This window comes from Aspergillus viridinutans (genome assembly GCF_018404265.1).
Source record: "Aspergillus viridinutans IFM 47045 DNA, scaffold_1, whole genome shotgun sequence".
Lineage (NCBI taxonomy): Eukaryota > Fungi > Ascomycota > Eurotiomycetes > Eurotiales > Aspergillaceae > Aspergillus > Aspergillus viridinutans.
The window spans coordinates 4097802-4122805 of NW_025091217.1; the positions used below are offsets into that span (position 1 = coordinate 4097802).

The window sequence follows — 25004 nt, forward strand, 5'->3', positions numbered from 1 at the left end:
CGTATCGCATGGTGCAAGGTGGGCTTTTACGGGCTTATTGGCGGGGCAGCTGTAAGGTCTGGGGCAAGGAAGCAGTGATCGCAATCTGAATTGCAGTCGTTAGCTCAAGAGCTATCACCAGCTGTCATTAACCGCGCAAAGCCGATTGACGCGGTTTTTGATGCAAGAACATGTCCACCAATGATACTTGCAAAGTTGTGAGGCATTCTGCCTGAACGGCTAAATTGGTGATTAGACTCGGGTAGTGTGTTTATGAGCTGTATTGCTGGTGGCCGATAATAAACTTAAGTGCTAATTTTTGATCGTAACTCGAAAAACTGGGATAAAGTACTGCCGTTTCCATGTCATATAAATTCACCAAGACAATATGTCAAAGCGAGGGTATCATCCATCTACGAGATCAATTTATATTCAACGGCCGCAAACTCCCACTCCGCGGGCTTCCCTTGTAGGTCAAGCTGTCGTTCCTCGCTCGCGTCCTCGCGTCGATAGACGGCATCATAGATCCATCGACCGATGCCCTACTCGTCAGCGCTGGCGGGTGGATGTGATGACTGACGACACTCGCAGGCAACTCGAGCGTGGGAATCGACGAGTCCAGGAGCGTCGTCGGCGCAGGACCGACCTTCGTCGAGACGGGACGTGCGTGAGACACGCTATAGAACTGCTCGAGTCTAGCCGCATCGTTACAGAACTCGACGAAGCTATTGAGAATGTGCTCCGGAGCACGGTAGAGATGGGCCGAATCGATGCTTGGTTGTCCCTGCTGGCTGATAGGGCTGCCAATCTCGTGGAGGGGTCGAACAAGGGGTGAAAGGCGTGGAGAGATACGGTCCAGAGGGTCATAGGTTGACGCGCGCGTTCGGAGATGTTCCGGCCGGTCCATCCGTTCGTAGCGGGATCCTTCTCGAGTGGCGGCAGCCAGTCGTGTACTGACAAGTCGATTGGCCAGAAACAAAAAGTCCCCCTCGTCGGTGATCTGGACCAGAAGACTGCCTGACCGGTGAATGTACTGCGAGCACTGGTAGTCCGGGGTGCCCCAGGAGTACGACACTTCTACATCTGCCGGGAACGCGGATCTCGCTTCAAAGTCCAGAACAAAATCAAACTTCCGCAGCATAGCTTTCTGGTAGTAATGCCGGTCCGATAAGCCCACTTGCGAGAAGGTAGCCGTATTGAAAACCGTGGGAGCGGGCCCCGGAGGAGGTGGAACTTTGAGTGTGACTCGATATGGCTTCCTGAAGGGTTGTGTCCTGCTGATCGCACTGCCTTCGGCGATTGGTACCTGGACGAGCTTGAGTCCAAACTTCTCGGCGGTCGCAGCCCAGGATAGCACAGCATCCTCGATCAGCTTCGGAGTGGTATTCATCCAACTGAGCTCAATGTGGAAGCAGTTGTCGGGATTATGTAACCTATCGTAGTGGAGGTCGATGACTTCGGGTCTGTTCGAGCGCTTGCGAGGGTCAACATCATACTTCATCATCTTCGATAACATGATGGTGGCTTTGTTCTTAGACTTGGATGGCGTCGCAGGCATGTGCGGGGGTAGTGTCTCGACGCTGTCAGACCGGGAATGACCGTTCACGGGGGAGTCTTTTGTGTTCTCACTCGCTGCCGTGGAAGGTACGGTTTTGTCCGACTTTTTCTGAGGAAACCAGCTCCCCCGAGATTCGGGCCTGGCGATCCGGTATTCACTGGAGATCTGGTAGAAGTAGTTTCCGTCTCGAAAGTTGTGTCTCTTCTCGACGTGATGGAATAGACCATGCTTCATCAACTCGTTGCCAAATTGAACCGCTTCTTCCCGGCTGTCAATGTCGCGGAAATTCTGCAGAAGCCAGGTGGTGAACTCGAATCCGATGAAACAGTTGTAATGCAACCGCCAGTGCCATCTTCGATCCATCATCCGTACACCCTTCTCCCCTTGGATAATCTGTGCCAGCGACGGCAGACTGATACTCGACCTTTCCAGCAGCTCGGATTCCGGCAGCAGTTGCGCGGGAGAATTGTCCAAGCCAGGGTCTGAGAGCAAAATGCGATCCAACTCGGCCGCAACAACCTCGGACGGATTCCGTGTCTGGTACATGATATTGAGAGGATTCTGGTCCTTCTTCTCATTGGAGGACTCGAACCTCTTCTCCTCGGGCGGGACGTACCTGTGCCGCTGCCATATGTGAGTAAGCTGATTGATGCCCAGGAGGTGGATCTCTTCCTCATTATCCTCGTTGAACGACTGTAAGTGCCGTCTGTTGTTTACCTGCAGGGGCATCGGGATCAGAACGTAGCGCACACGCCAAAATTGCAGCTGCTGCGCTGGGTTGAACAAGTAGTCGCGGTGCCCGGCAACGTAGTTGTCAGCGTAGTTCCAATTGTAATCCTCGGCCGTCGGGTCAAGCTTGATGTTTTTGAGCTCATACTGCGTGCTCAGAATGGTCCGCATTGCTGGCGTGTAGAGGGGGAAGTCGTCCCTTTTTCCAGCCGCCAAAGTAGAAGAAGTCCGGTGCGTAAAGCGCGTTACTTCGATTTCACCGCCATCGACACAGATCAGCCGGTGGATGGTGTTCCCTTTCGAGAGGAAGACAGTAGCACCGTCCCGTTCCAAGCTGCGGGTGTCGAAGACATTCAGCGTTTCAAGAGCAGGTTGCCCAGACACCTCAGCAACATGTTTTCCAATGACGATCTGGAATCCATGAGATAATCGCAGTGAAATCATCTCTCGCAGCAGGATGCCCCTCGTCTTGGGTACTTCGACGCCTTCCGGGTCATCATTCGGAAAGACGCGGTACGGCGTCTGCAGATAATCGGAACCCAGCTCCTGGGCCGTGGGGAATTCTTCGGTCGTCAATGGCAAGATGGCGGGGGACTTCAAGCTTTTCCATTTCACTACTGCAACATGGGGTGGTCGCGGGTATGCATGTTGCCAGCGCCCGAACCAACTAGTATCTCGAAGGACATCCCTTGACGTATTGCACGGGTTGACAGGCCGCACCCAGGGCGCCAATGCCTTGTTCTGTGGGCTCTTGACAGACGATTCGCGAGATCCGCCGCTCACCGTAAGCTCGAACCTGGGCCCGTTCTTCGTGCGGCTGTCCCGGCGGCCGTCCCCAGTGAAAGGGATCGCAGTACTTGTCGTCGAGTACGACTCCGGTAAAACCGTACGATCGATCGGCTCTGCATCTTCCGAAGGTTGCCTCGAAGGCACCTTGATTGAAATCGGCCTCGTTGGCGTCATAGCCGACTTTAGTGGAACCGGGTGAGGTGACGCCGGCCGCAATGAAGTGTCGATCACCGTAGAAATGGATGCAGAGTCCGAGCCGCTAAATGATTCCACGCTTCTGGTATCCATAAATCCCACAGAAGGCTTCTTCTGGCCTGAGGCGGGCTGCGCCCTGGCATGTTCGACATTGACCTCCGTGCTTGCCTGAGCTCGGGGAGGGGTGGCGCCAAACCCAAGGAGAGCGAAACTGATCGTACGCGACATCCGTGGTGTTTTCGCAGCTGACGGCGCTTTCAAGGCAGGCTTCTTGGGGGAGGAGGTTTTGGAAGGAACAGGGCTTTGGGGCACCGACAACGCCGTTTCGGAAACTCGAGGGATTGTCCTAGTGGGATAGGAGCGGTCGCCCGAGTTTGAATTGTTTTCATGCTCTCTCAGACGTAAGACTGACCGTGCGGAAAGACGCTCATGCGCGTTGGGAACTTGAACGTCAGGTTCGCTCGGCCGCTTTGCTCTGGAAGCCTTGCGCTGCTGTCGCCGTTTGGCAAAAGGCTGAAAGACAGCCTCGTCATACTGGTCCATCCAGGCAATCACCTGGTTGGGCGTTTTCTTCGACTTGGCCAGCATTACATCTTTGGGGTTTGTGATACTCTGTAGAAAAGGTTCGGGCCGCAGGCTGTCGCTCAATTGAGCTTTGTAGGACGAATTGCGCCTGAAGGAAGCCCTAGACGACGAAAGAGCATTTGGGCTCAATCCGAGACCGGCATTCGGTGGGCGAGAGACGCCCTGGCCCTCCAACAAATAAGGAATCGAGATGTCCGACTGCTCGCTCTCCATCACCCCCATCATTTGGATTTCGTACATTCGGACCCGCGGCACAAAAAGCTTGGACTGTTTCGTGACGGTGAAAGGAATCGGCGCGTTAGGGTCCTTCTTGGCAATGCGCCGAGCTTCCCTGTACGTTTCTGGATTCCAGTATGAGATATCAAGCCAGTGAGGTATGCCGTAGTGCCACTCGTTTGAGCGAGCGGAAAGATGTTCCTTGTGTGTCATTCCCGGAAACGAGCCTTGCATGGTAGATTTGGGTGATAGATGGGGAGTTCGACTCGCAAAGCTGAACGACTGGCGCATCTCAGGTGAATAACCGCTGCTGTGAAAGTCGCCAAACGAAGAGCTGCCGGATCTCTCCACAGGCGCTTTGTACTTGAACAGCGGCACGGAGTGCAGAGGCATGGGGCTGAGGCAGACCAGGTCAATAGCGATGCCACGGTCCGCGAGTGCTTCCGAGGTAGAGGACAAAGATTCATAAGACACTTCGAAGACGCCGCTTCCTGGAGTTATGACGATGATCGAGGTGCCCGTATGGACCATATCACGATCAATATGATCGTACGCAAGGTGGGCAGAAGCAAGATGGATCGCTTCAAGAATATTCCCACGCAGCGCGGTACTTGGTCGCCCTGCGATGATTGCCGGCTTGTTCTTAGGAGCAACCTTGACCCCATCCACAGTAGGTGTATCCGGACTGTCCATCTTTTGAATCGAGACATCTCTCAAGAAAGTCCGGAAATCCTTCTTCAGCTCGTCAAGAATCGTCGTCCAATGACCACTTGCCATATCATTGACCACGACACGGTAAAAGTCCCTGGTCGGAACATGGTTGGGACTCGAGATGCACCTCAGCGATTCGGAACTCAGCGGCAAGGGACCTCCAAGGGCGGAAGAGTCGTACTCGACCCTCGTAAACAGCACGATCGTAACCAGATGTTTCGCTTCCGAGTTGGCCCAACGCTTGAAGAGCTCCGGCAGGAAACCATTAATCACTCGACTAAAAAGGATGTCGCCTGTTCCCTCGGAGTCGAAATCCCACATCTCCCGCGACATCTGGATGAAGAGAACATACTTGGCCGACTCACTCCGGAAGACAGGGATGGTATGCGGCGAGAAGTAGCCAGAGAGAACCTTTTTGCCACGGATGAAGATGTTCTTCACGGTAGCTTTGATGCTCCCCATGAAGACGATCTTCTGGCCCTTGTAGATGATCTTCTCGGCGAGCTCGGACATCACAAGTCTCCACATATCGGATCGCACCAGGAACTGGTCGCGAAAGGCGATATCGACGTGAGAAGCGGAGCACTGCCCCCGATCGACAACGGAGATATTGACCAGGGTGCGATTCTTGAATCCAAAGATATTGGCAACGCTATGGGTCAACGATATCTCCAACTTCGGATGACGCGCCTTGATCTCCTGCGGGAGAGGCTTCACCACGAACAGACACCTGCTCTGCAAAGGCGTCTTGAACTTGGACATGGGATCCGGGAGGAGCGCCGAGCTCGAGTCCAGATAGCTGTCGCGGAGCGACCGAGCTCCCAGATCCGATTTGATGCTGTGTATGGAGTCCCCCGGTGACCGGACGGGTAGGATCTCGATCACATCGCCGACATTCACGCCCAGGTCGCTGAACGCCGCCTGGTTGAAGAGGATCTCCTCTCGGGAGAAAGTCTCATCGTGGACCCAGAGAGAGCATTGTCGGCGTTCTAGGCTGGCCGATGACAGCCGGATGATTCTCTCGTCCGGCGTTGCGTGAATATCTTGATGGCTGTGCTCGTCATTGTTGAGCGCCTCCGGCGACTGCGACTGAGGGACAGACAGGGAGTCTACACCCGTCGCGCTCACCTGTCTCAGGTGGGAGCGCTTCATCGGCCCGCGCAGAGCCATTCTCTACATTCACAATGTGGATGTCATTTCACTTCATCAATGTCACGTGTTGTCAATGATAGACAATGGACCTTGCATTGGTAAGCCAGGTCAGTCAGTTAGAGGTTATCCTTTCATGATCTGATCCCCAGAAGTGGATACCCGCAGTGCCAAAGCCATCTCCTTCGCCATGATTGTCACGTGAAACATGACCATATTTATGCCTGAGGCAGAGAAGTCACCCGTGCGCACCACGTGACCTCGCCTACAAGAATTTGCCTGAGGCATCAGCTCTGTACAGAAATTAATGGAAGATGGTCTCCTCAGTCTCGACTCTCCCCTCGTGCGGTCCCAGGTTCCAGTCACCAGCTGAGTCTTCTCTAAATAATGAATCCTCCTTTAGCGCGCCAACTGCAATGTGACTACTGACTAGAGCGGTTGCCTCACATGGGGTGAAAGCATTCCACTAGGGTACCCTAGTCGCTAATCTTCAAATTGCCCACTGGTAGTAGTTACCAGGCAACTATCTAATGTACAAAGCCGACCGTCTAACTCTGCACCAGTGGCGCTGTTGGGACTCACAGCTTTTGACCAAGACCATCTCAACCATTTCGCTGGGGCACTCTTCATCCTCGGCACTAACCGATGCCTGCTTTTGGTACTCGGGGTTCGTCCCGTGTACAGGAGTCAAAGCCGTTTAAGCGTCGGGGGAATTCTTCAGGCTTCAGCCGTAATGCCGGGATCGCTACTGGGAACTTGAAGGCATGGGATCACGATAGTCGCGTGTCTGCCCAGCTCATGGTCAACAAACAATAATTGCAAGTCTGCCAGTGGAGGGGGCTTTCGCATACGAATAAGGCATCCTTGCATATTACATGGAGTTTCCAGTACGTAGTACTCCGAGCCACATTCTCAACTGCACCACGCAACCTAGTAAATAGGTACCCTAATTAAGAGAACTTGTTACTTGTTGCCGCCTAGTTACCTGAAAGGGAAGGGATGAGGAAAGGGCGTGGATACCAAACAGGGAAAGACCCTTCAACCATAGGGCAATTAAGGCAATGATTACCGAACAACTACCCGATACGGCAGGGGACTATCTCATACCCTGCGTAAGTTGGTGTAATTATCTATGTATGCAGAAAAATAAACAAATAATCATCGTCATAATAATAACAAATAGATACCTCTCTAGATGTATATGGGTAGATCTCTGGAACAAAAACGAGCCCTTCTGCCTCCAATTTTCAAGACTGGGGCCCATTTCTCATTCTGTCTCTCCTGTATTTGGATGTATTTGTCAGCGATCCAGGAGCAGCCTATCCGTCGATATACCGTCAGACAATGTCCTGGAAATTGTCAGACCTTCAACGGAGCTCCTCCCCGATGCCATTCGCCAGTCACCACTACCTTATCAGGCAAACCACTTTGCCTGGATGAGGTCCGGTCGAGTGGTCCATTTTGGCAACGAGGGCTGAATGACTGGTCAGTACCTGCAAGGTAGTGTTTCAGTATTTCTCATTGCACCTAGTAGTAGATGATTGTACGCCAGGTATCTACCTCGTGACCCGGAGAGAGTCAATCTGGGGCTTAGAGGCTAGAACAATAGCCCCATTTAGTCTGACGCAGATACTGCCTCAAAGGTCGTGACCCTGTACCTAGTTTTTCGATCCTTTGGAGCCCACGAAGGAATCTTGGAAATGAGCCCCAATCAGCATGAGAAGCGCCCTGCCTTATGACGACAACTTGCAGGTGGCGCGCGAAAGCACCTTCCTTCTTCTCCCCGTGGCACTCACCGTATAGATAGTAGTGCGCCGAACTGGACAAATAGATTGTACTCGCCGTTCAATCTCGAAATTTAGTCCACAGTGACGGGCTTTGTTATAAAAAAAAAGTAAAAAGTAAAAAGTAAAAAAGAAAAAGAAAGAAAAGAAAAGGGGAAAGGGGAGCCGGCTCGTGTCGGATAGGCAAGTTGGAAAGGAGATATTATCGCACAAATCTCGGGTTGTCCACTTAACTCACCACCCATGGACATGGAACTGCTGGTCAACGACAAGTAGGGAGTTTTTGGGGGATCTGGCTAATAAACTCTCGGGCTAGCAGGACCTTACCGCTGCCACGGATCTCTCTCCCAGCAAATGGCAGGAGACGGATCGGTGGGGATGGGCCCACTATCAATGTAAGGAATTGGGTTGCTTAGGTTGCTTGCTTTTGATTCTCGTCCCATCTCGCCGGGTCCTCCCAATTAATAGGAAAAGGAAAATGAGAAACAATAATGCGCCAAAGATTTCAGAGGCTGTAAAATGTGGCTGTATGATGACGCTGTTTCCAACATGATACGGCATAGACCGCTGACATTACGTGAGTAGGCAAGGGTGAAATCATTTGGTGCACCAAAGGTTAGTGTAAAGTGTAATTCAGGTATGAATCAAGTCGACATGTCGGTTTCTCAAATGCCTACACCTATCCGAGTGCAGGGGGCCGCGGCAGGCATGACGCGTGCATAGCGAGGCAACAAAGCCCAACTGAAGAAGTAAAGAGAAATCTGGAGGTATGGAAAAGAGAATTGAGGGGCGAAAGAGCAGAAGATGTAAGAAATGTCTCGATTCGTCATTGGCAGCGGTTGTTAATGAACTTATATTCGTAATCTAGCGTTCTGGGCTCAATTTGGTTTGACAATCAGCCACATCATCTTAGTAAAAGTCTCTGCAGCATCAAGCCAAGTGTCACGATAATAATAAACAATGACCCTCACTGAACTGGATAAGGCTTTGAACACGTTCGTTGTAAAGAGCGGAGTGGGAAACTGTGGCCCCATCGACACAGAAACTTCCCCCCTTCAGTAGTTGCACTGGTCTTCTAGGCGTTTTAGCGCATACGATAAGCGGAGGCTTCCCGTCATACCATCGAATACCGAAGACATCTTGGAAAGATCGTAATCTATTGAAAGTTGACACCATAGTTCTATAGGAGTATTGGTATGTATCTTTCGCGAGGCGAGGCTTGGTAAACACCCGAATCTAAACCGGTCGGTCATTCCGCACGATATTCATTGCACGACCCTCCCTGCATTATTCGCGGACCGACAAGAGAACGATGTCCGTTGCAGAGGCCCGATGCTCTGGGGAATGGGTTGTCCCTGTTGAGATAAAGGGAGGCAGGTGGTTTGTGCTCGGATAGATGCCTTATGCGCAGACGCCTTAACATAACGAATGACTGCAACGAGTCAGCTGCGGCTCACGTGTATAAATGCACACAATGCTGGAACACGGTTGCTATATGGTCAGTTACTGTGGTGCTCTAAAAAGGCTCCAAGGTCAAGATCAGGGGCATGCTGAGAGATGAGATCCTTGCAAACGAGCCACGCTCTTGCAGAAGATGGATCGTTTGTCGACATTTTCGATAGCCAGCGAGTCGCTTTGGAAACTTGCTCTAGCAGTCGGTTGTGCCTGACGGTGCCCGCTTCTGATAAAAGTAATAGTTGAGTTAAAAGGACGGTGGTTGACTGCATCAGATAGTGCAAAAAGCACCACCAGGGAGAGACACGGTAAACCCAGGAAGGCTCGGGTATCGTAGGAAGAAGATCGAGCATCTGCCCTGCAAAATCGACACACAGGGTCGCCATTGTCTCGCACGCAACTCCGGGTGGCTCTGACGCCGGAGCCTGCCGAGTGAGGCGGCTAAGACAGGGTTGGGCTATAATGATCTTGGTGCTGTAAAAGCGAAATGCCAAGTTCAACCTCTGCCGCTCGAATACACGGGCGCCTGTCTCGAAATGAAATGCAGGCGGAAGCCTGGACAGCCAAACGTCTGCTTTGGAATTGAGTGCAGCGACGGCTAGTTCAATGTCACGCCAAGGTTTTCGAGCGACTCCTGGAGCATACAGAGTGTCCACAGCCTCTCGAAGTATCAATCCTAACTCGACATTGTGGAGAAAGTAGAGCGAGATATTCGGTGTTAGTGATTCGATGGCATTGGACACAATTTGCTCACATTCTCTATTCGCGTTGAACAGGTTGTGGTCAGACATCTCCGGTGTCAATGCCGTTTCCGCCGTTGCCGTTGCCTTGCCCAAAGCTTCCATAAAAAGGCCTCGCGCCTCGTGATCAGCAATCAGCTGAACCACTCGATCGTCAGAAAAATCTTCCTCTTTGAAAGGTACCGGCGGAGGAGTAGTGCGGAATTCATCGCTACTGCTCGGTGGGCGGCCAGTCATCACACATAGTGAGATATCCAACATGAAAAGGGACCACCAGACTCGATAACGAGTTTCCTTAGATACATGAGCAATTGTATTACTCTCACTCCGAAGGTTCAATCCCATCGTAACAGCGGAACGTAAAGAAATGCCACATATTCTCCAAGACCTGAATATTGTGAGGTGGCTTACGGTCAGGCTTGAAACTCGAAATTGACGTCGTAGCATGGGACACTTACCGGTTCACCTGTCCCACAGATAGCAGATAGAATGAAGTCAAACCTTCCACCTGCACCTGCTGAAGGTTTGGATGATCCAGCAGAGCAATGTCACTCATGCTCAGTCGCCATGCTCGCGAGAAGTATAGTGTCTCATCATCCGTCACACCCCCGTTGGTCCCCTGTGAATAGCGAGAACATCTTGCGCCGATAGCGAAAACCAGATTGAGGACTGCGAGCCACCTCTTCCCTGGGCGTACGTGAGGACTAGAGTAGAACGACCTGTACTGTCTCAAAAAGACAAGTTTGCCGACAATCGGAAAGGAAGGGTGTACAACTTGAAAATACTCGTCCACGAGTTGATCAGCAACCGTTTGCGAGGGACGCTGCGAGAGATCGATATCATCCAGCACAGTAATATCCGAATCATCCAGGAAAAAGTTCGCGGAAGCAACCGACTGACGATCTGAATCATCTCTAGGCCCAACAGTACCAACAGAGATCTGCTCAAGCAGCCTTTTCAATCTGTAGATCCAGGCAATCTCAGAATGTTCGCCAACGAAGCCCATGGCTTGAATTCTCTCATCACGGTTGAAATCCTCGCTGGTGTAATCTAAAGCTCCCAGTGAGAAAACCGGAGTAGTAGCGGCGGGGCTTGAGACGCGAGCAGCATCAGATAATTTCAGAGCTGGAGATGGCGTTGCAGTTTGTTGGCCAGAGAATTGGTCGTTGTCGGGATTTTGCTGTGATATCGGTCAGTCCCGAAGAAACATGGCAGCGCAATGGGATGGTCTGACTTCGTTCAGGATCTGCTCAACATATTGCGCAGATTGGGGTTCCAGCTTTGGATAAATATCGCGCAGTAACGCCTCGTAGACTTGAACCTGGTTCGTCAGCTCACTCAGCTGCCTATAACCCACTGTCAGAATCTTCTCAGAACAAAGAGAATGACAAAAACGCACTTGGCCATCTTCTCTCGCTTCCGGTCACCATACGAGCAACGGATCCCCGACTCCTGGCATCTTTGACAGGTCGGGCGATGGCCGCTACACTTGGCTTTCTGCTCACGACAATTTTCGCAGGCCCGACTGACTCGCCCACTGCTGGTCCAACTACTGGGGTTTGCTGACCGGGGTATGGCAACTTTGGAGTTCACAGACCGTTCCCCAGTGCCGACTCGGGGGCCTGCGGGGTTCTCGACATAGCTAGGGATCGGTTCATAATTGATCTGAGGCCCAAAGCGTGCCTGTGGGAACTGAGACGATGTCCAGTCACTGTATGCAGGCTCATTCTCCTGGAAATCTGATGAAGATGGGTAGGATCCATAGGAGAAAAAAGGAGGACGATTAGGGTCCGTCATATTCTCAAGGATGAGAAGGCTACTTGAATAGGGCCTCCTTCGCCCAACCTTCAATAACAGGCGACGTGGTTTGTGAACACGCGCTAGCCCAGAGCAGGTGTGGAGCTAGGAAATATGCTGGCCACGGCAAAGGAGAAGAGATCTCAGAGCCGTAATAATAATAATATGCTCGATTCCCAGCAAACGAGAAGAGCCAGAACCTTCGGACTCTGGTTGAGACATCCAAGCCTGCTGAAAGATTGATCGTGGTAGGCTGGAGTTCACTGCCGTAGTCCTTTTTGCGCCACAGGGCGGGCGGGAGTCGGCTCGGAACCAACCTCAACCTGCCATTGTACACAACAAGGGTATCCCTATCCAAGACGAAGGGCCTCCCCAAAGATCCAGAACGCAAGAAATAGTAAACAGAAAATAAGAAGAGGGTCGAAGAACATCCGGGGGGAAATTTTTTAACTCGTTTCCTTCCGTTGCCCTTTTTTGTCACCCTGCTGATCCATGGCTTGCCGCCAATTCGTTCACATTATCTGATGATCTTCATGATCTGGTCAATTATGGATACCGCTCCTTTTCTGATTGATCAATAAAACTCTTGTCATGGAGAAAAGCGATCATCATGACATAGCTTCGTGTTGCATTGATTGCACATGTGCCAAATAGCCCAATGCAGGCTCGCTGCCACATTTTTTTCAGGATGGGGTATATCACTGGCCCTTCTCCAGAACTGATTACACTCGCAGTTTGACGGTTTATCTCGATCTACTCGGACGACGACTGACGACGACTGACGAAGGCCACGAGTGAATCGATGAGTGTGGCGTTACGCACTTCACGAGTTAGCTGGCGTGTCATCCAGACAAACGACTACAAAATCTCATGCAAAGTTGCATGGCAAGGTGTCCGAGAATCGAATTTGAGTAGAAGTTGGGGAAATTTTCGAGAGGAAACCGCCGAAATCCTCGAGCAAATCGCCAGAAGATGCCGTCTCAGCGACTTCTCATCAACTGGGCCTGAAGCGGAACCTTTCCAGCGCGAGTCCTGAATAATAATTCTCAGGAGCTGTGAAGTGATCGGTTGCTACTATCGTCCCAAGAAAAGATATTGATGTTTACCTGGAGCGAATGACCAGTTGGTTTGCGAAATTGTTCACTGATTCCAGGCCTTAGCCCATACTGACATCGCAAACCCTAGGACATAATGCCCCTTCGGCCCGCGCGATATTCTCGAAATTCGAATACCGTTTGACCTCTCCTTCAACACATTTATCGAGCAGTGTTAGATGCAGGACGAGCGATAGGGGAGCTCAAGCGTTGGAAACCATGCTCATAATCGTGATGAAGCACATGAGATGAGGATAGAGTGGGCACCTTCAACTAATAGAAACGATATTATAATCGGTCTCGATCGCGATAGAGTCTGTCATTTGTCGCTGTCCCTCGAAGCCACCCGCAGCAGTGCAAATACGAAGTGATATAGATTCGTTCAGTCGCGAGGTGCATGGATCCGAGTCCGTGTTTGATGCAGCCAGCACGATTCTCCGTCTGCCATGATTATCTTGTCACTAAATCAACTACTTCCTCCAGGCCAGTATTGGGTTCCTTTCGGAAGCTTGCAGGGCGCCGGAAGATACTGAGATACTGAGTTGCCATTTCTATGATGTAACTCACAGCGATCAAACACGAAAATCTTTCTCGGCGACGGTTAGGATAAATGGGCAATCAAGAGTCGAGGGTCGACCAGGATGCTCGCGAATATGAATCCGGTATTGAGGAAGGCACGATATTGCGGAATCAGCGCAGCACAACATGAACCCAATATGTGTAGGCATTACAGCCGGCTGAAAATGGTGTCAACGGATAAGATGTGCATGCTGCCCGAGACAGTGGGGACTTCTTTAGCGCTCCAGGTTTTTGTGACACGACGGCAGTGGATTGAGCAGCGAAAAGCGAAGTAACCAGCGAAGTGACCTTATCAAGATCGGTACGCAGTACGGGCCCTTTGATGAGGTACGAAAGACATGATTGGGAAGAACAATGCGACCATGCCTTTTTTCCCTGTGGCGGTTGAGCCGCAGTCAAGTAGGCGTGACTGTCAACAGACTAACAAACCCGCATAAATGAGCAGACTCCGGATCAGCAATGCCCGTTAGCAAAATGGATTCTCCTGGCCAAATTTTGGATCGCACCCACATCGTGTCGCTTAAAGCACGAAATTCCCACACCCGCGCGTTCTCGGAGTTGCACTGACCAGTCTTTATCTTCTAAAGTCAGGGACGGGCGTGTGGCATGGGGAATCGTCGGTGCTGATCATCGAATTTCATCGAATTTCAACCATGACTCGACTTCAAGTATGATCGTAAGACTTTTGCTCCGCAGTCACAATCCCAGTGGCACACTGATCCACCAGTGATGATCTCTCCGGTCAATCATTGCGGGGATCGTCCGTACCCAACGGCACAATGGACAAGGGACACTGTAGGAGACGTTTCTAAGCGAAAAAGAACGCGTTAAGCGAACCGATGGTTGAGGAGACTTTCTGATGCGATCATGATGTCAGAGCGGTCGACTAGGCTAAATCGGTGGTGCAGGAAGCAGACCCATGTTCCTGCCAATCCGCATGATATTGTGAGTTTGGAAAAAGTATGAGAGAAGAAATATTAGGAAAGACCTTTATTTCTATCGGAGGTTGGTGATTGATTCTTTCCTGGCACGTCGTCGACGCAGCGGGAAGAAAGAGAAGGGTGAAAGATCCCGAGTCCCGACTAGCCGTCCGTCCACTCTAATTGGCATTGGAGAAGAAATCCGACCGATGCTAAGGTAGGGTAAGATTAACGTGGGCCTGCCCTGCCCTCTCTAACGCTGACCAACAGAATTTCCCCTGGTCCTATTTTTCTATTGTCTTTCTCTGGGACCCTTATGACTTGACTTACCAGAGGATCTATCCAAAGAGAAAGAAAGTCTGCATGACAATACTCACTACGGAGTAGCTGTGACTGATCGGGCGACCTGCAGAAGGAAGCTATGTGCTCTGCTCTCTCCTAGTCTCAAAACCAAAGGATTCGCCTGTCTGCTCTACTGGTCATCTCGTCGTCTTGGTTTTGATTCTTCCTCTGGTTTCGAAGAAGCCCTGTCCTACTTGCTGTACCAATCAGACCAGTTTCTCTCCCCCCCCCAACATTTCTCATCTTTTTCCCCCCCCCCCCCCCCCTTTTTTTTTCCCCTTCCCATCAAACTATGCGGTGATACAAAAATGGATGTCTTTAGAAAGATATACTCTTTCTGCAGGATAGGTTACGTGGCTCTCAGCACCTCTTTCTCGCTGGATGGTGGTCTAGAATCGTCGTGTTGACCTCCTCATCCCGTTGTCAAGGGCGTAGCTATAATGAGAAGACAACTGATGGCCGCTTGAACTTACTAACGTAGCTCGGCTGACCTCCAGAAGCAAAGACGCGTCTCTGCAATGCCATCTGACCCGCCTGTCCCGTCGTCCATTCCAGGCGGAATTTCAAGCTAAACGCGCAAAACCAAGACGTGCACCTACCCCTGACAATGTACCACTAACTGAAGCAGCTGAAGACCGAATACGGGATGATCGTTTTTAGGCATTGGAATTCGCGATCCGTCAACCTCGAAAAGATGGAGGCGCGACGGTATTGTCTGGGGTCAACGTCCCTTTCTGCCTTACTCAAGTCACGGAGACAAAAGATGTTACACAAACTGTTGGTGGGCACAATATGCTCGGAGAAGCGCCGCTGAGCTCATTGACTCACCGGTGCCATTGAAACACACAGGAAGAACAGGACGAGGTAGATGTTCAAGCGCTATGACCGTCAATAACGCATACTAAACTATGAATCCCAATGCGATTTGAGAATCCTAAATAGTTTTAGAGCAGTCGGCCTATTTCTCGGTTCCCAGACAGAACCAACCCATACAATTCTCCCGATAATGTCTGGCCTGGATCCAGTATCTACTGCCTCGTCCAACGGATTTCAGTCGCGTCCTTCCTTGCTTTTCCTGGCTGGCACCTGAAACTACATCTGTACATCCTTTCATTTCCCTGGACCGCGCCATCGTTGTACGTCTGTTTATCTTTCTGCCAGACAGACGATGGAGCTCTCTCCCTCCTCTGTCGAGATATCCGTCGAACTTAATGGAATATCATTATTACGTTGAATCTTGCGCGGTATGGCCAGCCTCTGCTGCTCGGAAGGAGGATATCCACAATGTACATGACTAAAGGCCGACAATGGTGATGCAGAATAACACGCCATACGGGAACTCCTCATTAGAATCGTTTCAACGCACCTTCTGCCATGAGAGCCAGAGGACTTTCCAAGAAGTCTTGAGGTTGAACATGAGGATAATTGCTGTAGGCATCTTGACATCGTTAATCCTATACTCAGCTGCTGAAATTCACTTGTAAACAGGAGTAAACGGAAGTCATCGAGCTGGTGTCTTGCGCACCTCCGGCATCAAATCTGCTTCATGAGAATTGACGGGGCTTCACTTTGAAGTATACTTCATTTTCTTGCGTGCTTTCCCTTGAAGGTAGTTCCAAGGGCCTTATCATCCTGTAATAGCAACTGGATAGATTATTGTCAGAAGAAAGTGCAGCAATATCCGTCATACGCGTTCTTTTATATCACACTTGAAAGCACCTGAACGTTACCTTCGATATCGTGTGTGTGGTTGACTGCGTTCTGATTGGTCAGAGGCAGGTTTACTTAGTTCGGCGAGTGCAGCCGAGTTCTTGGCACTTCGGACACAACACCATCGAGCGGCCTCAAGCAGGTTCAGAATGCTAAGAGCTTTGAAGGACGCGCTGTCACATGGTCTGCCGGGCTGTCACAGAGAATATATCGATTTCGATCAAAGCGATCGAAGTGTCATGACTCATGAACCGGCGGAAGAACACCCACAGCGCGGAGACAGAAGAATCCTCCAAGCGGAGGAAGTTCATTGCGTGCGTCACTATCTCTCTTGGCCAAAGTATGGCATCTAACTCTCGCTTGCGATGACCATTTAGTTGCCAGCGGTGTCATGCGCATAAGATCAAGTGCTCTGGAGAGCAGCCATGCGCCAAATGCCGCACGGTGGGTTGTGCAGACGAGTGCGCATATACCCAACGCGATCGCCAGGTCAAAGTGAGCGAAAGGTATGCGAAGGACATGCCAATTACAGTTTTCATGGCTCTCGAACGAGCAGGTTTTATTGCTAACTATGCGTACAGCTATCTGGAAAGTCTGATTTCGGAGAATCGACGTCTAAAGGAACAATCCACCCCCTCGGCAAACTCGGCCGAACCGACCCATGACGCCGAAGCAAGTGAATCACGACTCACAGAGCAGCCAGATGAAAGCAATACTAGTGTCCGTAACCCATTGATCGGTGACCGTGCATGGTTCCATCCGTATGACCCATCCGCACCGCCTATCCTCATCGGCGAGGCAGCCTGCACGGCTTTTGCTACTCGTTTCCGTCGTTTTCTGACCGGTAGTAACACGACCCCTCATATTCCTCGGATGCAGTATGTCAAGGAAGCGAATATCGCAGCGGCCAACGAGGCGTATGTACAGTGGGCGAGCCTTCAGCAAGCTCGACTTCTGGTGAAGATCGTGCTGCGTCAGATTGGATGTCTCTATCATCTGCTACTGCGTAAATCGACATTGGAGAAGCTTGAGGAGATATATCGCACGGGTGACTTTGATTGCAAGGTCAACCAGTGCAAATTCTTTGCTCTTTTCGCTTTTGGCGAAGCTTACTCCATCCGTACAGAACCGCTGTCCGGGTCGAGGGTGCCGGGGACTTCATATTTTGCGCGCGCCCTCAGTTTGGTTCAGGTATTGCCAGAGAGAACAAGCATTACCCATTTGGAGACGCTCTTGTTGTTGGTTTGTTTGTCCCTGGTTCCCCGCAGATTCAAGAAGAAAACTGATCATCCAGTCATTGTTCTCGTACTATCTCAATCGACGCCACTCGGCGTATGTGTTGATCGGCAGCGCGATGCGCTTGAGTCTGCAGATCGGGTTGAACCATAACATCCCCGAGTCGCAGCTCATCGATCCTGTCGAGCGCCAACATCGAGTGCGAATTTGGTGGACGATCTACATTTTTGATCGCATGTGGGGATCAAAGATGGGAATGCCATCCCAGATCCTTGATGATGATATCCACGTGGACATGCCATCCAGGATAAGCCCGGCGCAGTTGCACGATGAGCAATTCTCGGACCCAGACTATCAGACGGCCAATATAGAGCTCGCTCGAATTGTCGGCGAAACTATTGCAAAACTCTACAGCCGACGAAAATACAGCGAGACGTTTCTCCAGCGCGTGCAGAAGCTACTGAAAGCATTGAAGAACTGGGTAGATACACTACCCGACCATTTGCGGCTGAACGAAAACGACCCTGAGATGAACACGAAACATATCAACTCTCTACACCTGGCTTTCAATCAGGTATTTGGCTTCCTCCTCAACCGGAACAATACTGACTTGAACAGTGCGTTATACTCACAACCCGCCCGACCCTCCTCCATCTCCTCATCAAAGTCAGCGAGTCCGACACCACCCCCACGAGCAAGGACAATACCATCTCGCGACCCGTCTGGACTCTGGGTGAAGCGTGCATACATGCAGCGCGCCACAGTCACTCCCTGATACTCACGCGCTACATCAACGGCTCCGTTCCGGTATTTGGCTATTTCCACGCGCACTACCTCTTCTCGGCTTCTTTGGTGCTCGCAATGTCCAGCTTGCTTCCCATCGGCAGCCGCAACGACCTAGGCGCCTTTGAGACCGGTCTGACTGTGCTGCAGTCAATGAGCGAGAACGGCAATCTTGCGGCCTCGGAATTCTACCAGAATCTGGAGCAAGTCAAATACTGCCTCCAACGGTACGGGGACGAAGGGCGCAGAAAGGAAGCGAGGGTAAACGGAGCAGAAGCGCTCGGGCCAGGAAACATCCTGGCCTCGTCTGCCGGTCCAACGCTACCTCATACAGATGAAACGGATCCATTGCAACCGGGACCAGGGTCGATTATCAGAGCGGACAATGAGCTTGAGGCAAACACTGGCCCAGGGTACAATGGGTATGGCAATCTAGCGCCTGGGATTTCGATTCACGACGCCGCAGTGGGATTCCCAACAGCAATGACCTTTCTGGAACCAACAATGCAGGACTTTCTCGCGCAGTCGGATTTCGATCTGGGACTGTTGCATTCGGTTGACACGTTTATGAACGACACGGAGAGCATGTATACGAGTCATGGCCTATAACTGTACACAAGGTTGGCAAGAGCAACGACTATGGTATATGGATCTATATTCTATAGTCTATCGTCTATCGGTCATCACTCGTCAATCAGCGCACCGCGACGCAATCTAAAGCCCACTCTTCCCATCTAAATGAAACTTCTCCCCAGCCCACAGCTGCATAGCTTTTCCCCAGCGCGTGATACAAAACACAATTCCTCCGCCGAGTAGGGACAAGATCACACCTTCAACCAGTCAGTTCACCTCCGGAATCGCAGCCTCGAAGGGAGTGTCACTCACAGATTGTAAACGTCCAGCCCACCCCGATCACCTTGACCAGGGGAACAACGGCCGAACACAAATACTGCACGATATACTTCCCACTGATAAACTTCCCACTGATAACCTCGGACCGTCTTTCGGGGATCGCCTCTACCACATATCAACATCCGCATCACCTTCACCTTCACCCAAGGAGAACTCACCAGCAGCATACGTATTCAACCCATTAAACGAACCCATCAGTCCCACTCCCGCCCAAAACGCCGCAATGACAGGCACAGCCATGCCTCCCGCCCGCGTCTCCAGCGTCCACCCGTAAACCAGCACCGCGATGGGCAGCACCCCGCACAGCGTCGCCAGCCCGCTGTTCAGTCTATCCTGCGGAAGACGCAGCCCCCCGCGGCGAGCGATATACCGTTTCACGGTGCGATCAGACAGTCTTCCGCCGACGATACTCCCCAGGAGGAATCCCGCGCCGGGGGCGAGGTAGAAGAGGCCGCTGACGAGGGCAGAGGAGAGGTTGAAGCGGGGGTTGAAGATCTCGCGGGCGGATGTGAGAAGGGCGTACTGGAAGACGGCGAGGAGGCCACACGTTAGATCCTGTTTCATTCAGTCTCTTCCTTCTTGTCAATTTCTGGCAGGCAGGTACATACGCATAGAAAGACGTTAGGATACAGCCACTGCCGGAAGATTCGCACGGGGTTGAACATGGCACGGGGTTGAACATGGCGAGGACATCTCGCACGGAGGAAGGACGTCTTTCGACACCTTCAACCAGAAATGTCACAGAGGTATGTATACCTACCAATCGCCGGCCCCGTCACCGTCCCAGCCATGAAGAACCCAACCGCCGTCCCCCTGACCTTCTATCAATCAATCAGCCCTACCACCCAAAGAACAAAAGCAAAGGAAAAAGGAAAAGACAAACCGCCTCAAAAATATCCGCCAGAACAGTCTGCCCCTGCACCATAAACGACGTCCCCGTCAACCCGCCCAACACCCTAAACACCGTAAACACCCTACTCCCCCCCGCAACCGCCGTGCCAACCAAACACCCGCAAAGCGCCCCAATCGCAATATTATACGCAACCCTACGCCCCAGCAGCGCAGTCACCGGCCCCCAAAGAAGCGACGAGAAGCCCATGGCCAGCAGGACCCCCGCGTTCGTGACATTCAGCAGTTCGGGCGTGGTGCGTAGCTCGGCTGCGATCTCGGGGGTCGCGGGGAGGAGCGACGTGCTGGAGAATGTGACGACGAAGGTCATCCAGCTGACCACGAAGAGGATAATGCATTTGCGCCAGAGCGGGAGGGGGTGTGTGTTTTGTGTGTGCTTTTCGAGGTCGAGAGCTGCGGTTGGGTTTGGGGTCGGGGTTGGGCTTGTCATGACTTATCTGTTTTCTGTCGGATCCCGAACCCATTGGTCAAGAGCAGTATCAATATCAATATCAATCGGATTCAGTCTAATTCAGCCATGCTGGTAGAGGAATACGTGAGATAAATATTTACACTGACGGATTCTTTTCCGGAGCTGTTCGGCATGCCGAGTGTCAGGCCGAGGATAAGTCTGCAAGATCCACCCTGTTGCGAGTCATACTTCGGTGACTGGCACCGAGACTCGGCCACCAGCACAACCCCCTTCTCTGATTGTAGCTTCTGGGATACTCCGACCTTCCACTTGCACTACAAGTTTGGGAACAGTTTGTGGGTGGTTAGTTGGTCTATCATTTCTTAACCTCTTTCTTCCAAATATATCTACTTGTCAGTCCTTTGGGCTTTAATTTCCAAGCTCTTCCTTGGCAGCAGCTTAGATTGTATCTACTCTGGGTCCATGAGCTACAAGTGCAGTAGTGTATTAAATCATTCATTTAACTAATGTCCAACAGACCGCAAGGTGGTCAGGTATAAAAGCAAAGTTCCTGTCGAAAGGAATGGAAGCACCACACTACTTGCTAAAAAGTATGTACTCAAACAAAAAATCTAGAACCACACGAATGACAACCCCTCTACTGCATCTGACTCAAATCTGTTTCACCTACAGCACAAGCATACCGACACCGGCAAAGAGAGCAGTGGCAATGTAGGCTCCAAACTGCCAGTTACCAACCTTGACAGCCATGGGGCTAGCGGCAATACCAGCGGCTCCCTTGGAAGTCGCACTGGCACTGCTGGAGCCGCCAGTGGCACCGGCGGTCACGGAACCAGTGCCAGCAGTTCCGGCCTGGTTGATCAGAGAGGAGCAAGAGCCCGAAGCATCAGCAGCCTTCTGGGTCTGGGCCTTGCCACTAAAGTCACAGGCGGTCGCAGCCTTGTTGTTCTTCTTGTAGTACTGGTTCATGACGAAGGAGAGCTGCTGCTTGGGACTGCAGACGCTGTAAGCTCCGTAGTCACCGCTGGTCGAGTTGGAGTTGATTCCACCGCAAACACCGGCGGCGCAGAGGTAGTCGAACAGGTCGCCGTAGTTCTTCTCGTCCACAGAATCCTTCACCACGCAGGACAGAGTCTCGACCATGCAGTCGCACAGTTCACTGTTGGGAGTAGGAGGCAGCTTGTTGGAGGCTTCCCACTTGGTACCGACCGAAGGGCAGGTAGGTGTGGCAGTGTTGGCGCTGTAGGTTGCGCTGTTCACGCCGGTGGCCGTCACCTTCTGCATCTCAGAGGACAGGTAGGAGAAGTCCTCCTTGGTCTTGACACTGTCGCCGCTGACCGAAACCAGACCGTAGTCGTTGGCCTCCTGGAAGTACATGTAGACAATACCACCGCTCCAGACGTCGTTCATCTGGGGACCGAACAGAGCGGGGACATCGGTGAACTTGCGAGGCTTGGGGTCAATGCAGCCGTACTCCGAGAAGAAAGCAGGGACCGGGTAGTTGGCAAATTCCTCAGTACGGTCCTTGTAGCCAGACTTCTCGAAGGAAGAATCACCGCACCACTCGTAGATGTTGTAGCCGAACATGTCAATAGAACTCGCCTTATCACCGCAGACAAGGTAGTCAGCCAAGTCGGCACGGATATTGGCGTCGTCGTCGGTGGCGTATCCGACAGCCAGGGAGGTGCGGTAGTTCTTGGACTTGATGTACGACTTCATGTCTCGCACGGCAGCCTTCACGTAGGCAATCGAATTGGTGTTGTTGTTGTCATTGGCGACCTCGTTACCCGCGAAAAAGCCAATAACATTGCTGTAGTTGGCAAAGGCGTCAATGACGCTGGTGTAGCGCTTGTACAGGTCGGTGTTCCAGGCAGGGTCCGCGCGGTTGATGGACTCGGATGGCGCAGACAGGTCGGTAATCAGGTAGATGCCGGCATCGTCCAGGAGCTTCATACATTCGTCATGGTTCTGGGAGGGATCGACCGCATAGGTACGGACGACGTTGGTGCGCAGCTGCTTCAGGTAGGGAATGTCACGCTTGCAGCTGTCCACGTTGGCCAGAGGATCGGTGTAGTCGGAGTTCTCGGAAGCTGTGCCGTTGGCCTGGTACTCCTCTACTCTGGATTAGTCTCGGGACCGATTGATGAAGATCTCTTAGGACATACGTTGGTAGGCAACACCGCGAATGAAGCTAAACCCGGTCAGTCACCACAGAACAAAGACGCTGGAAGCGACAGGCAAACTTACAATTCTGTTCCGTTGTTGGAGTAGAAGAACTTGTTGCCCTATATCAAGTACATATGAGTTAGTGTCCAATGCGATCGTCCAGTGAACAGGCCTTCAGTACCTTAGTCTCGATGGCGGGCAGTGTTGCGAGGGCGCTGCCCACGAGGGAAGCTCCGGCGGCGGCGTAAACAAACTTCATGTTGTATGTGATTTAAACGAGTGCAAACTCAATTGTAGATGAAAGATGATGTTATGATCTGCGAAGAGTGGGTTGATCGTCTTGGTCCGCAAACCCAGTTGATATCAAACCCACAGGGTCTTAGGATGAAAATGACAGAATATGGACAACGAGTGACTGACGGCAGTTACACAATAAGCCGTTGGATGGTTGGAGTCCCAATAGGGAAAATAGAATACAAGGAGGGAAAGAAAGGATGTCGAGAGGATGAAGGAGGAGAGGAAAAAGAAAGTACGGGGATGACAGGAAGAAGATGGGAAAGGAGAAGCTGGAGCAGGCACCAAGGCAGGCAAGCACTTGGGAGGACTAGAGTATGTATGGAGTAGTAAGCAGCCCCTGTAATACTAATATTACCCAGTCACTACCTAGTCACTACCGTAGCCGATTATAAATAGTATACTTGACTATCAAGCATCCAGTTGATTCTATGTAACATTGAGACATCCAGTGAGCAATGTGGACTGATGATTGGGCGTCTACTGACCCGAGTCCATCTTCTTACAACAGCTGATGGAGACCATTGTTGCAATTGTCTCACTTGAGCGTATCCAATGTGGGAAATGTGGTGTATCGCCAAGCACCTTCTGTTTGTAAATAATGATCATTCAAGCAATCAATGGGAGGGGAGCAAATGATACGTCCAGGGACAAAGGATTGACATTCTCAGTGATATAACTGCGGGGCCTTTGAAACTTAGCGCCAGGGTCCTGGGTGCTGATTCGTCGTTAGGATGGGGCTTGTATTGTAATAATGGAATTACGGAGAACCCTGTATGCTTACCTTTGCCCAGTTGTCTTGTTGAAGTAGCTTGGTTGGGAATAGGGGCATCAATGTTGCTTCGCTCTCTCAAGTACCGGCTTGTCAGGCTTGTCTGGCTTGTCCTGAATCTTGAGCTCCTAAGATCGCCAATTTCCATTATGTGAGCATTGGTAAATCTGACGAGTTCAACTCGAACACCTGCAAGTTGGCTTACTACCACCGCAAGAATGGAAGTAAGACTGAAGTACTTTCGGAGAGCTGATTCAAACTGCATATTGTGCGAGTCCTCTTTTTTGAGCTGTATTTCTATCCTTCCATGTTAACAGACTACCTAGCGATACACACCCTGGGCAATACAATGTCTTACCAGGGACCGGCGACCAGGGTTTCAGGGTCTGGAACTGCCCTGAAGCCCACAGTAATAAAAATTTTCAGTCTGTTGTACTATTAGTCATCTGAGCATAAGTAATTTTAAGCAATGGTTTTATGCAATATGCAACCATGTCCTTAAGAGACGTATGCACTGACAACAAAGCACTCCCATTTGCAATGAATGTCTCTGCTTTTCTTTCCAGTCTCATAATTTGCAGATGCATTAAGATGAATTACGCTGCGTTGCTGGAACCAGATTATATAGTTGTACCGCTGCAACATATATTCTTAAATGGGTTTCGTTTCGGCAGCGGCTTGTTTCATCTAGAGAGTGAGAATCAAGGATAAATTTACATAAACTACAAGGCAGCTGTGTTAAGAATGACAATGACTACAGACAGAACTGCTCACAATCCCACCACATCATGGCGCAAGGGTCAGACACTGACGACCTAAATTCAGCAGCTGTCTTGATCAGCAGACTGTGACAGGATGCAAGTGCTACTGACGTGTCTTGTTGCACGACAACTTGGGTATTGATGATTGCACACTATTGTAAAGTCAAAATTCAAATCCAAGAGGCGGTCAGGTTCTTGCCAGCAGTCGAAAGTCCAGAGCTGATCCTTGAGAAGTTGAGGCGAAGATTGAATACTAGAATGTGGCTGATGTGTTCATTGTGGCTGGTGATATGGCTTGGTTCCTGGACTTGCAGAGTTTGGACTCAATCTATCCCAGACCCACAGATGGTACTGCAATCAACCATGATTCCATGAAACTCGGACTGCTGACCTCTCCAGGTCCTGTCTTCATACAGGGTGATCAAAC

At 51.2% G+C, this 25004-nt stretch overlaps 5 protein-coding genes across 5 annotated transcripts; 1 reads left to right on the top strand and 4 right to left on the bottom strand.

Moving 5' to 3' along the window:
* Positions 1-400: 400 nt before the first annotated feature.
* On the bottom strand, positions 401-5932 carry iml1 (GTPase-activating protein IML1; the record flags this gene model as incomplete). Its single annotated transcript, XM_043266285.1, has 1 exon — positions 401-5932. The coding sequence occupies one exon, from the start codon at positions 5930-5932 to the stop codon at positions 401-403; it is 5532 nt and encodes a 1843-aa protein (XP_043122220.1).
* Positions 5933-9194: 3262 nt separating this feature from the next.
* Positions 9195-11687, bottom strand: Aspvir_001158 (putative C6 transcription factor; the record flags this gene model as incomplete). Its single annotated transcript, XM_043266286.1, has 4 exons — positions 9195-10278; positions 10349-11070; positions 11125-11236; positions 11290-11687. 4 exons carry the CDS (start codon positions 11685-11687, stop codon positions 9195-9197), a joined length of 2316 nt encoding a protein of 771 aa, XP_043122221.1.
* A 4891-nt stretch (positions 11688-16578) lies between these two features.
* On the top strand, positions 16579-18960 carry Aspvir_001159 (transcription factor domain-containing protein; the record flags this gene model as incomplete). Its single annotated transcript, XM_043266287.1, has 5 exons — positions 16579-16646; positions 16717-16827; positions 16914-17574; positions 17627-18142; positions 18187-18960. The coding sequence occupies 5 exons, from the start codon at positions 16579-16581 to the stop codon at positions 18958-18960; spliced, it is 2130 nt and encodes a 709-aa protein (XP_043122222.1).
* Positions 18961-19065: 105 nt separating this feature from the next.
* Aspvir_001160 (putative MFS transporter) lies at positions 19066-20602 on the bottom strand (the record flags this gene model as incomplete). The annotated part of the gene is made up of 6 exons (XM_043266288.1): positions 19066-19181; positions 19237-19368; positions 19422-19818; positions 19868-19986; positions 20024-20084; positions 20147-20602. 6 exons carry the CDS (start codon positions 20600-20602, stop codon positions 19066-19068), a joined length of 1281 nt encoding a protein of 426 aa, XP_043122223.1.
* A 648-nt stretch (positions 20603-21250) lies between these two features.
* Aspvir_001161 (glycoside hydrolase family 72 protein) lies at positions 21251-23009 on the bottom strand (the record flags this gene model as incomplete). Its single annotated transcript, XM_043266289.1, has 4 exons — positions 21251-22698; positions 22750-22775; positions 22832-22869; positions 22932-23009. 4 exons carry the CDS (start codon positions 23007-23009, stop codon positions 21251-21253), a joined length of 1590 nt encoding a protein of 529 aa, XP_043122224.1.
* Between the last annotated feature and the right edge of the window lie 1995 nt (positions 23010-25004).